The 13,503-nt window shown below is 46.9% G+C and overlaps 1 protein-coding gene across 2 annotated transcripts in view; it reads right to left on the bottom strand.

The window, feature by feature from the left end:
- PIK3R3 (phosphoinositide-3-kinase regulatory subunit 3) overlaps nucleotides 1–13,503 on the bottom strand; it is a 78,177-nt gene that overhangs the window by 23,907 nt on the left and 40,767 nt on the right. The window contains exon 1 of one of the 2 annotated variants that reach the window (XM_053950035.1): nucleotides 8,259–8,938. The exons of the other annotated variant lie outside the window; for it this stretch is intronic. Coding sequence (XP_053806010.1) covers nucleotides 8,259–8,364 — 106 coding nt within the window. The 5' untranslated portion in view covers nucleotides 8,365–8,938. Of the gene's footprint in view, nucleotides 1–8,258; nucleotides 8,939–13,503 lie in introns of those variants that run through there. 2 annotated transcript variants of the gene reach the window in all.

Raw genomic sequence — 13,503 nt, 5'->3', positions numbered from 1 at the left:
TACCAAAGCCAAAAGGAAAAGATCTTTTAAATAATAACTAATTTTAAATAATAAATAAGTTAAATAAAAAAAGCTCAGGGCTGTTTTCCCCAGGAATTTCAAAGACTAATCATCCATCCAGATGTCAGGTACAAATCTCACAGGGGATCCAGTTCACAGAAATAACTGGTGCTACTGAGAAGTTTGCTGCACAAGAGGCTATTTAAAAATAATAATACAGCTGCAAATGCATACGATTCTTGCTGCTCTAAGCAGCATTTTATTTCAGCTTACCACTAGCTCCAATCTTTCAGAGCAGTATGTAAAATTGTTCCTCATACAATACCTGTCCTTGTGCTATGTCAAACCATTTTCTAGTTACCAAAGCACAAATATTTCAACACCACCTAAATTGCTAAGAGTGAGCCTTCTAAATCAAGATCAAAAGGTACCTTTCTAAATCAAGACTCCAGAAGAAATTTGAAGGTAAAAAAGTATTCAGAGGGAATCTGTTGTACACTTTGTTATGAGTCATCATTTTTAAGAACCTTGATCTTAAAGGAAGCTCCACTGAGGCAGAAATCCCAATCCATGGGATCCCACGCAGTGCCTGCAGCAGAAGGGGAGGTTGAGAGCAGACATGGAAGAGTCAAGCCTGGCCATTGCTCATGCTCAGATTTAATCTCCTTACTCAGTACATGTTGATCTTCAAAGTATTTTAATGAAATCCATTTCAGAGCAGCAGCTTGACTTCTCTCACTGCCCCAAAATTTATCAGTGAAACTGTACTGTACCCTTCAAAACTGAAAGGATCTTAAACACTCATCTCATTGATTCAAGCTGCCCTGTATCCCACAAGAGGCACTCTTGGAGATAGAAGATGAATCAGGGTAATGAAGCCAAAACCACCAAAGACTTCTAATTGGACACTTGGGAGCAGCTCCTTGGGGGCCAACGATGTCGATTCTGACAATGTCCTCAGGACAACTACACAGGGCAGAGCAGCAGGAGTACTGAACACAGTACAGAAATACAGCCTGGGAAATCCAATTGCAATGTACAAATTCAGCTGGTAACAGACGACAGAACTTACAGGCTCAAGTTCAATATTGTCAATGAACTTCTCATCCATTTTATCTCTAAGATGTTTTCCTGGGACAGGTGTTGAGGGTAAGCCCTCTGCTCACACTCAGAAAGCCCCACATGTCAACAGTGAGCCAAGTTCCCCCCCATTACAGCAAATGTTCTTGGGCTCCACTGCAGCAGCTGTGCTTTCAGGGGTTTTGTTTGGGTTTTTTAAGGGGAGGCATGCAAGGAAGGAAAGAATTCCTCCAAAAGAAAATATGATTGTGTGCAGCATCAGATTTTACAGACTCCAGAGACAAAGTTAGGATGAGGCTACAGAAGGTAAAAACCTAAAAAAAATGGTTCCAGTTTTCTTCTTTCAAGGATTCAAAGAAACTAACAGAGTTAGGAAAGGAAAAAAAAAGGAAAGGATTATTTTGGAAGGAGAAAACTGATCTGAAGTACAAGTCACAAAGTGACACCGAATCAAAAGTCAAGTTATTCTGTAGCAAAGGAACAAGCAATATTAAGGAGTAAATTGGTATTTTTACAATTATTCCAAATCCACCAACTTTTGTGCAAAGAAATGTGATGTTTTTGAGCCATTTCTATGTAACTATTTGTCATGTTCAGGAATATCTGCTTTTAGAAGTAACATTCCTATGAACTACCACTAAAATCACAAAAACTAGTAGACTCAGGGTGAATGCTGGAAGCAGTCACAGGCCGAAAGTATTTCATCTCCTTTTCTAAAGTGCTCTGGATGGAAGGCATCCATCTTGAGTGTGCTGCTGCACTCAAAGCCAGTGAAGATCCTGGATCCTGTTCAGCCAGAGGAAAGCTTCAGAGCTCATTGTGCTTCGGCATCAGGATTCACCAGGCAGCTGGTTGGTGTTCAGCAGGGCAGCTGGAGTCCTTTTTGGAAAGGGCTACAAGAGGCACCACCTGCACTTTGCTGCTTTTTTTTTTTTTTTTTTTTTTTGTACTGTATGAATCCTTGTAAAGCTCCCTGTATATTGACACTTTTCTTCAGAACTAGAAAAACTTAAGATACTGGAATATCTTCACTGGAACATTGCAGAATCTTTGTCTGTTGAGTGGAGGACACAGCAAACATGAAGGACAATGAAAATATCTTCTAAAGAAGTTACATCCCCTCACACTGTTTGGGGACCCAGCACCAGCTCATTGCTGTAGTTTGTATTATGTGGAGAAGCGAATTCTTGCTTACTTAGCTATTGTGCAGACTTTAACCTGTCAGAAGAAATGTGATAAAAAGCAGAAGAAAAAAAGACAATCTGACTCATTTCCATAGGGGCACTTAGTACATGAGCAGAGATTGTTCCTTAAGCATTACTCAGCAACCTACTTTACAAAAATGAGTTTTCCAAAAAAATCCACCTAGAACACACCTATTGCTTTAATGGGACTGAAGTTTTACAGCAACCTGTTTCAACACAGTTAACAGTCTTTCTGACAATAATAAAGCCTAAGCTTTAAAACACACAGGGCATACTGATAAAACTATTCTTTATTCTTTTCTAGCTCTCTGCCCAAAAAGTGACTCACTAAACAACCAACATGAGGTGATGTAAGGCACCCAACTGCGTTCAGTCCTGGGTGCAGATGTGTATGGCCAGCTATGCCTCTGTTTTCCCAAGCTGTAGAGCAAAGATAAGCACAAACAGCTTCAGTCTGGAATAAGATAATCATGCAGGCAATGGCAAAGACAGAAGTCAGCTCTGCTGCTTGGGAAAGCAATAGTCCCACAGAAAGTCCAGGAAGAATCTTCTCCTTTTAAGCATGTGAGACAGAAGGAATACCGTGATTAACTCCTGTCAGGTACAGGAATCATGCAATACACAAAACTGCTTGGAACAACAATAGCAGAAATAACATTTGCTGCAAAAACACATGTTGAAGAGCTTTGTTTCCTCTCAGAATGTTCCCTCATGTTTTAGTTTGCATAAACCCATAGCTTTAAGAACACAGAGCTGAAAAACTCCTTTTAGCGAGTTCTGCCTTCCCAACTATTTCTACATAAACTGAAAACCTAGTAATAAACACAAATGTCAGCCTTTTAAGACAGGCTCTTTCATCTCAAGCAAAACAGCATTTCACTTTCTATTAATGATGCTATTTTTTGTGGTCATGTATTTAATTGAAAGCTGATGAGTGATATTCTTTAACAGTTAGAGCCATCAAAAAGAAAATGAAATGCAAGGAATGCAAAAGCAAGCCTAAAAATGCAATCAGAAATAAAAGAATGGTTACAGAAGTCATTAAATAAAAAGGCCAGTAGAGAACTCTAGGATAAACAAGAACAGAATACAAGCATTTCACGCCACTGCTCTCATAGAAGCTGAGACTCCAATTCAAACAATTTTCCCAGATATGCAGAACACAGTGAATGAGCCTTATTTATTCCTGCTCTACCCCAAATCAGCCTGCACAAACTTCCCTTCTGTAACAGGGAAACTCTTAATCCCAAACATCTACTTTTTTAAAATACAATTTCCAGCAAGACTTAAATTTCCAAAAAAAGACAGTTGAAGCTACAATGCTGTTGTTTTGAATACATGCACTAGTAGGACTATTTTTTTTTTTTTAAGATGTGCAAAACCAGAACTTTTCTTTGATAAGCTTCTGGAGTCAGATAAGCTGAAGGACAACACTGACAAAGCTATTCAAATTTGCATCTGTTCTCCCCCACTGGAAAACTAGTCAGGCATAGACAAGAAGTGTTCACCTACATCTGGCTACTCTGTACCACAAACCCAATTTGAGAAGCCACATTCAGTTTCCCCTGTAACACTGATAATGATACAGCACACCTGGTATCCCAGTAAACACTGCCCTTGAGCTCAGAACCCTGTGTTTTCCAAATTACAATTACAGTATTCCTCCCCTAAAATAAGGGTTGTCAAATTATATATGAGAATAGAAACTATAATGAATAAATACAGTCTTTCCCTTGAATACTTGGAATACTTATCTTACTCATACAATGGCAGTGCTGCTTCTACAAAGCAGACTAAACTAAATAGCCCACAAATTATTACTTCCCCTGCTTAAATATTGTAAGATTTTGTAGCAACAGCATTGTTACAGCATATGAGGCAAGACAAAGTACTGTTCTTGAAAAAGACAGCTGGATCAAGTTATAGATGTAGCTGGTCATATTTCAGGGTTCAAACAGGTAGCTTCCATATAGCTTTAGGTCAAAGAGTTATTGTACTATCTGTTCACAGACAGAGCCCATTCTGCACTAGGAAGCCTGCCTTAAACTTGTGGTTTTCTTCATAACCCACACAAAGGAAACTAACCTCTAATTTGTAGTTGAGCCAAATATCTTTGCTGACATCTGTATCAGAAATCCCAGCAGACCATTCTTACTGATTTTCATCCAACTGTGACAAAATGTATTCAGTGATTACATATTTTATCACCAACACAACTGATAATGCATCCCAGATCTACAGAGGGAAAGACATTACTTAGCCCTTCTAAGTAGAAGTGAGGCAATACATAGGTAGTTGAGCTTTAGATACTCTGGTAACTTTTGCAGTCAATTTGAAATCCTCTGTTCAAAAACTTCTGGCAGTAACAACTTTTTGCAGACCTCAACTGCTGTTGTCAAATAAACTAAATTCAACCCAGAATCTATTTTCTTCTCTTTTCACATAGCAAGACCCACAGCAACAACAAACATATGAGTGAATCCCTGACAGTTTCCTAATGCCAGAGCCAGCACATGATGCTGCTACAGCCACAATACTTTAACTTAATCCATCATTAGAAAGGTGAGAAGCTGTTATATTAGCTGTATGCAAGTGATGGCCCCAGTTGTGTCTTTAGATACTGAAATGTACTGGTTGCATGTAGTATTATTTGCCATAAAGAGATCCTCCCTTATGCCAGTGATGCATGTATAAATGCAAAATAAAATGTAAGCAGGAGGAAAAGGCATGAGGTAACAGGAGTCACCTTCTTGGTTGTCACCACTGTGGTTCCTGTGTTAGTTGTACTGCTCCAAATTATGCTTTGTGAGGTTGGCAGAGCTGCATCCCTAGTTCCACCACTCTGGGAAAACTGTCCCACTCCTATGTTTAGGATGGATTAAAGCCTAGCAGAAAGCTTGCAGTTCCTTGTTACCTGACTGCCTCTGCTCAAGTTGAGAAAAACTCAAGTGAGAGAGAGGCGTTATTACTTTTATTTCTGAACTTTAGAGCAAATCTTGTAGCAGAGAGGCTCCAGGACCTGCTCTGAACATCCATTTACACCTACAGCCCCGAACAGCAAACACAAGCACACTGATAAGCTGGTGCAGGTGCACTGAGGCCTGACAGAAGCTCCGGCTGTGCTGCAGGCTGCCTGCCATCACCAGATTTTATTTCTGCATTATTATTGGGCAAGGCTAAGGTGGGTATTAAGACGGCCTGCCAAGATAAATTAAAGGTCTACCGGCCCTTAACGAGAAGCAGTATCCTCACCCTCGGCTCAGAGGTTACGGGTGACACTGCACATTATGTTCACCTTGCTTTTGTCTTCTAACTCAAGTTTAGACGCAGTAAAATGTAATCAGGGGCAGTCATGCGTGAGCCCAGACACTTGGCTCCCGGGATCCGCCAGTGCCCGGTGCTGCGGCACAAAACCCAACCGGGGATGTCTCGGCTCAAGTTGTGGGAACAAAGGAGCGCTCCGGCTGCCTCGGCAGCGGGGCTGCACACCGCTGTTCTGGGGGCTGCACATCGCTTCTCTGTGGGCTGCACACCGCTGCTCTGGGGGCTGCACATCGCTTCTCTGTGGGCTGCACACCGCTGCTCTGGGGGTACTGCACACCGCCGCTCTGGGGGTACCGCACACCGCCGCTCTGGGGGTACCGCACACCGCCGCTCTGGGGGTACCGCACACCGCCGCCGCTCTGGGGGTACCGCACACCGCCGCCGCTCCCGGGGGTACCGCACACCGCCGCTCCCGGGGGTACCGCACACCGCCGCTCCCGGGGCAGCGCTGCCACCACGCAGCCCCCCAGGACCTCCGGCCACCGCACCGAAAACCTTCACAAATTTTTGTTGGAAGCGGGCCAAATGGAGCTGTGGTTGTTACCGGGTGCAAAGGCAGTGACTTTATCCCAAGGCACGCCAAGTGTTTAAGCCTTCCACAAATAAATTCCTTCACACTCCCCTTAGGGATGACCTATCATCCCAGGCCAGAAAACGCTTTCTGACCCTGCCTCTGGACAGGGAGAAAGCAGACCCACCTCTGCCACACTCTCTCTCCCTCTAAAAGTTATAGTTCCACCAAATCAGGACATACACATGGGGATTATCCCATGCATCATTTCCAGCTCCGGCTCGTCTAGTTTAAAAATATGAAAGATAAAGTTACTGAACACTTCAGGGATCAGCCTGTAACACGAAGTCCTTTGGCTAACTGGTGTTTGGACTGTGCAGATCCTTGATCCCTGACAAGAGGGCTCCAGTGATGGAAGCATTGGCATTATTAATGATAGAAGAGCTCTTCTTAATGTAAACTTTGAAAGGCTTTGTAAGAATTTTACATGGCCAAATTCTTGCAGAAACGCTGGAAAGTTGTTTTCTAACCAGTTCATTTTTCCAGCCCCTTTTAGCAGCCTCCTTGTACTAACCCATTCAAGGGGCTTTTTTTTTTTTTTTTTTTTTTTTTTAATAAAAGCCCCAGACTAATTGCTTTAAGTCACCTACAGTGGGACTTGGGGTTTTGTTCATTTGATACAAGCACACACAAATACTTACCTCGTGAACAGTTAAAAATCAAAAGCATTTACAAGAAAGATAGCCTTTAAAATTCACAAAAGCAAAGTGATTTGATTGAACTTTAGGCTGTCAGGAGTAACATCTAAAAATAAGCAGTGTCAGCTATGCAAGAATTTAATGAGTAGTGGCCAGTGCTGTGTGTATGAAAGATCTGTCCAATTTTTAAAGTGCCAGAATTACCAAACGAAGCAAGTACAGGTCCTTGAGATCCAAAAATCTCAGGATGATCACCTCCTCCTGTTTTAATTAAAGTACCACATACCTCCAAAGAGAAGAATACAGCTCACTGTGCTGAAACAAAGAGAATAAACCACACTTGCAGATACACACCATGATTCAGGCACAGGTTGAAAAGAACATTCTGAAAGTACGTGCCCCATAAAAGACAGCACTTGGAATTACTTATTTGCTATCAATTTCTCTGCAGGCTAAGACTTTTGGTGCATATTTTACTGTACCTTCTGGCTGTACAGATCAGAGACCTGAGAAGATAAAGGCCCTTCAAACACCTTACTGCTTCAGCCTGTTTGACTCTTACAGGTATAGATACAGTTTCACCAGTACCCATTTATGCTTACTGTAATTCATCTACCAAAGACTCCACGTCTCCTCCTCACAAGCCTTCCCTCCCTCTTCAGACACAAAAGAAACTTTCTGCCCCATCTAAAAACTTCAGGCAAGCAAGGGAGAATACATTTCCCCATTTTCAGCACTAGCAATCCATGGAGGGGGGGAGGGAAGAAGAAGTGAATCAAATCCTTTTGAACAAGGTTATTAAGTGTTATCAAAGTAACTGTGCCTCCAGGGATGGATTCCATCCCGCTCCCAAGTATTATCCCCCCATCACCAAAACCCAGCGACAACACACACCTCATCTGTCACTGCTGGAAGAGAGCTGGGGAGAAAAGGGTCTTGGAGACTGTAAAAGCGATTAAACTGGAACTGAATGGAGGTGAGTAAATCACCACCATCAAAGCGTTACAGGCACATAAAGGCACACAGGTGAAGAGGATAATAAAAGCGCTCCTCTAGGAGTGAATACAGCCGAAATATACGTTTTTCAATAAAGGTTTTCAAAAAAGGAGACACGGGAGAGGGGCTGCGAGCAGCTCTCCTCCTCCTGCCTCCTTCCATCTCCCAAAAGGCACCATCAATTGCTCTTCTCCTCCCACCTCCCTCACAAAAAAAAAAAAAAAAACAGTATTAAAATAGTTTTGCCCAGGAGACAGCGAGCTCAAGTCCCTGGGAAGTTTACACAAAGTTTAACTACAGATATTAATTTTCACCCCCCCCCCTCCCCCTCTCCTTTTATTTTAAAAGGGAAAAGTCTGCAGGAGGAGGGAGGGCAGGGATGGACGGCAGTCCCCGACCCGCTGCCAGGGGTGCGGGGCCAGCTCGCAGGCTTCGGCTCCCTACCTGGAGGGTCCATTTCAATGTAAAATATCAGCTCAGTGGAATAGGGCATCATCACTTCCCTCCAGTCCGTGTCATCGCGGTCCATATCCCACAACGTGTTGTACATCGCGACAGCCAAGTCCCGGCAGGGTTAGAATAAGAGGTTGGATAGCTCGGCTTTTAATCGAGAGGTGAAGGGAAAAAAAAAAAAAATGGGGGGGGGGAAAAAAAGAAAGAAAAAAAAAAAAAAGCCGAGAAGAATTCACCTCGCTGTAAAATAACACTTATAGAAAAAAAAAATTAAAAATCGCAAAATTAAACTTAAAAAAATGCCTCCACGCAAGTCACCTCAGCAGCTGCCCTACAGGAACTAAAGGTAGGTAGTAATATATATAAAAATATATAGAGAGAGTGCTTCTTTTTGTTTGAAAAGACACCTTTCCACAGAAAAGCCACTTTCCTGAATTCTTTCTAAAAATCGCCGTTTTCGGGGTATTTTTAAACCACAAGCCAAACAAGCCCCCCACAAGAAAGCCGAGCGAAGGTGGGAAGCAGCGGATAAAAAGGGGCGATTTCAGTCTCTGGATGAATTCTATCCGCCGGCAGAGGACGAGAAAGGAGGCAGCGGCGGCGGGCAACAATACGGGCGGGCGGGCGCGGAGCCCGAGCGGGGCGGGCGGCGCTGTGCCCGCGGTGCGGTGCGCGCCGGCGGGGCTGGGTGCGCGGGGCTCAGCGGCGGGCGGGCGGCCCGCGGCGGGGCCCGCCGTGCCCTGCTGGCGGCGCGGGGCGGCGGGCGGCGGCAGCGGCGGGCGGCGGGGCCGGGCTCGGGGCGGCCGCGCTCGGTGACATTTTAAGCGGCTCTGAGGGGCCCGGCCGCCGCCACCCGCCTCTTGCCGGGGACCGGGCCACGCCCCCCCGGCGCCAGGGGGCGGGGCTTCGCGCCGGCTCTTTAACCCCTTGGAGGTGAACGGGGGTGTGTGAGAGCGGGCGCTTCCACGAGGAGGAGAGAGGGGTAGGCAAACAAAAAAAGCCATAAAGGGAAAATGTCCCTCTTTACGCTGGCGAGGCAGACCCACACAGAAAGCTTCTTATAAATAAAAGTCTGCTTCCCCCCTTTTCTAACTTTTATCCGGCTCGCTTTCGCCACTTTTCTCGACGCCTTTTCACAGTGCCCCCCCCGTGCTGAGGCGCGCAGTGGCGATGGTAGGTCCCCCGGCTGGCCGGCCGCCAAGGGGCCGCTGCCGCGGAGCACGCGCGGGGGGCGGGGGGAGCGGAGCGCAGTTGCCAGAGCTGCTGCCTTTGTCTGAGGGAGCAGCGAGCGCCGGGATTGGCAGAGTCCTGCGGGCGGCTCAGCCAATCAGCGCGCGGCGGGGCCGGCCGGCTCGATGGCGATTGGCCGCGAGCGCCGGTTACTAAGCGGGACAAAGGAAGGCGAGCGCTGGGGCGAGAGCGGGGTTCGGGGGGCGCGGGGTGACCCGGCCCCGCTTCCCGGCCCCGCTTCCCGGCCGGGCAGCGCCCCGACACCGCCCCGACACCGCCCCGACACCGCCGGCTCCAGCGCTGGCCCTGAGGAAACTCCTCCTGCCCGCATCGCCGGCGGGGCTGCCCCCGCCCCGAGCCGGTGCGCCGCAGCACCGGGGCTACCTGCCGCCCTCCGGCCCGGGCCGGCCGCCGTGTGGGGATGAGTGAGGCCTGTGGGAGACCCGGGCACACGGGACCCTCTGAAGGCAGAGCCGGTGGCCACATCCCCGGCGGGAGCCTGTCCTGGCTGACCCCTCAGCCGCTGCACTGGCCACAAGCACTGGCCCTCCTCCCTCCTCTGCAGGGCCCTGGCAGCCGCCTGCTGTGTGAGCCACGTAATCTACGTTCTAACCTGCCCATCTCAGAGGGCACCATAACTAACGGGTGTGACCCTGGAGAAAAACCCGACGCGCTTTCTAGTGACATAACCAGCGGGGGGGGGGGGGGGGGGGGACCAAAACAAAAAAAACACAGGAAAAGGCACCAAACTGGATGTCTGTCTCTCACCAGGTTTGGGATAAGTCTGAGCTGCAAACACACCCGAAATGGAACCTCAGCCTGCCTGGCAGCCACATCCCGATGGGCAGCCACAGCCCGCAGCCGCAGGCACCGGCGGGAGGCAGAAGTGCAGCCAGCTCGGCGCTCAGCCTCGGTTTTGGCGCAGCGAAGCATCCTTAGAGAAAGGCTGTTGCTGAGAAATTAAGGAAAAGTCCTTTCCCCAGACTCCCAACCAATGTCAGAGGCACAAGGATGAACAACACCTTGATCTGCTGTGGAAATCTCAGGGAATGTTGGAAAATCCAACACCAAAGGTGTCTGCTTTACTTGCACTTCAAAGCGTAGAAGAGCAAGTGACGAATAATTTGTCCTTCTCTGGCATTAGGTAGCAGCTCCTGAAAACACCCTTCTGACTTGGCTAAACCTTAGGGTGACTGTGACATTGAATAACCAAAAGGCTGGGCCCTATGGAAGAGTATGAGGGAAGATCTGAAGTTTGCTGATGTATCACAACTTCCACAGCAAGCAATTTAGAGCAGGCTGCTCCAGGAACAGAGCTCCTTGAGGGATGGATGGCTGCAGAAGAGCACAGGGCTTTGATTCAAGTCACTCACTGCACATAAATTAATTTTATAAACCCATCCACAAACTCTGATTAATCCACGATAACCAGATATGATTCCTTTTTCTAATTCTTAAATTAAATTATTGAGCTGATACCATGTATCAGCTCCAGTTTCTTCAAAGGGAAATGCCTTCCTTGGAAGCACAAGCTGGCTCCCGCAGTGAAATTTAACTTGGTGCTTTGTGCCCAAGACATCAGCTGCCCACTGGCAAGGTGTGGGGCATCCCACAAGGGTTGGCCATGGGTGGGGGTGGAGAAGTGGATGCTGCTGTGCAGGCCCTGCAGAGCTGAAAACTGGGGCTGTGGTCCCTATGGCAGCCCCCAAACTTAGATTAGCAGTTGTGGCAGAGAGGGGGAAGGTGGCAGACTCAGGTTGAAATTCATTTTCCCCCTTCCTGCACCTCATTATAAGTTCCACCCACATAAGACCTAATTACTTGGCTTTTATGCTGGCAAAGTGGATTTCATCCTTGCTGTTTCCCATGGTGGTTGCCTTCATTTTCATGGCGGCACTGATGGTTACAGCTTATTGATGTTTTCACTTTAGTGATTTAAAGCAGAATACATTTTGTTATTAGCACTGGTTTCTCTCATTGCTGCTTTAATCAAAGATGCAATTTAAGGCAGAGGATTGTGTGTAATGGTAAACAGTAGGATAATGCCTTGAGAGAACAGAATATTAATGTGTTTTTATTTCTCAAAACTGTGCTTATAATTTACCCAAGATTTCTTGGCTTCCAAAACACACATAGGGGGTGCTCCCTTTCCTACCACACTGCCTGCCTTGCACCAGGGATGAGCATGGTGTGCATTTGTGTGCCCAGGGGGGAGAGGGAGGCACATCTGCTGCCTCACACGCTGCTAAACCCCCTCTGCCTGTGCCTCTCCCACAGGCATAAGGTCTGAACATTGGAGAGCAGAGACAAAACTGGGAGCACACCGAGGGCTTGGGGGTGCTCAAAGTCTGGGAGTGCTCCCACTGCCAAAACCAGGCCATGCAAACCCAGTACGTCACCCCAAGACAAAAAAAAACTACATTCAAACACTGAAACAAAATTATGGTGATTTGGCAGTGCCTGAGCAGAGGTCAAAGTGCTGGAGGAGGGGACCTGGTGCCCCACACTACGGCTGAAAGACAAGAAGTGAGCTGAGTGCCTGCTGCCTTCCCAACATCCTGACATCTCGTGTCAACGGCTGTGCATTTGCTCACTTTCCTTTCCTTGGATCTGACAATTTGCATTTCAAGGCAAGATTAAATATTGAAGTTTTGAGCGCTTCCATGTGCTTCAGGAGGAGCTGAACAGACCTGCACTGGAACAGACTGAACACAGAAAAGCCATTTGTGCCAAACTGCTTGGTTTCCTCTTTGCCGAGCCATGATAATGTGATATCCGACAGCTGAATGTAGGCCACAACAGGCTTTTATAGTTGGAGGGCTGGAAGAGGGAGGGGGGCTGGATCCACACTGCTGCCAGCCAAATGCATGAAAATGATGAGAGACTTTTGGGGCAGGCTGGGGACTCCTGACTACTCCTGAGATCCAGATATTAGCTGCACTGTTGGCACAAGCTCAGGGTCTGCTGGAGGGCAGCTTGGAGAAGGTAGAACTGCATTCACATCAGCAAGGACAACTCCCTGGCCATCAGTAGATGCTACATGAAATTACTGGCCTTTTGCTGTACAGACACTGGGATTTTTGGATAATGTGCTGTGACTGGTGGCCAGCTTCCCATGGGGGCAGCCACACCTTGCAGGGAACAGCACAAGAACAACTAGTTATGGCAGTTTGGTTTAGTTAACAGATTCTTCCTGCCCGTTTCTCACCTGGTGATGAGGAGATGAGGGAAGGTGTGAGGGTTTGTCTGCTTTGGCTCAGATGCTGCTGCTGGGGTCTCAGTGTGGCTCAGTACACCACAAACCAACCCCGGGGCTTGCTGGCAGGAGAAGAGGTGTTGGGAATGGCAGAGGTTCATCCTGTCTTCCTGAACCACGGGGACAGTGCAAGCACCATCTTCCCCTTCAGTTGTACAGTCTGAGCCCCAAAAGTACCACAGAGACCACAAAGCTTTTGCCACAAGATTAAGAGTATTAATCCCTGCAGGGATGAAGCAGCAGCAGTTTGCTTCCCTGCATCCTCAGAACCTTCATGTGAAATTCAATGGGTGTTTTTAACAAGGACTGTGCTTCCTCTCTCTGCTTTATAGTCATTTTCTGTCCTAACAGGCTGCAAACAGTTGCCTCACTCCACCCCAGATGCGGCCACATTTCTGTGGTGAGAAAAACTCTGGCAAGTGTGCCGAAGTCGGGGGGCTTTGGTTTGAAAATTATACATTGCATTAAAAACCTGTATTAAAGAATAATATGCGGTCTGCAAAAAACTTTCAAATGAAACACTTCAGTGTTAGGAAGTGTCTTATTTACGGCAGTGAGAGCAGCTTGTGCCCTTTTCCCTCCCCTGTCCGCTGGGTAAGGAAAGAGTTTGAAATAAGGGCTCATGTCCATAAAGGTTGGAACACAAGGCATGCACACAGAGCTGAGCTTGTGAGGAATCATACATTAGGCATTTCCTAACTTAAAAGCACTTGGCTTTGCATTGTAAACAACATTCTTTTAACATAGGAA

This window comes from Vidua chalybeata, chromosome 9 (genome assembly GCF_026979565.1).
Source record: "Vidua chalybeata isolate OUT-0048 chromosome 9, bVidCha1 merged haplotype, whole genome shotgun sequence".
Taxonomy (NCBI): Eukaryota; Metazoa; Chordata; class Aves; order Passeriformes; family Viduidae; genus Vidua; species Vidua chalybeata.
The sequence above is the reverse complement of the archived record's forward strand: the minus strand, read 5'-3'. Positions and strand labels throughout refer to the sequence as shown.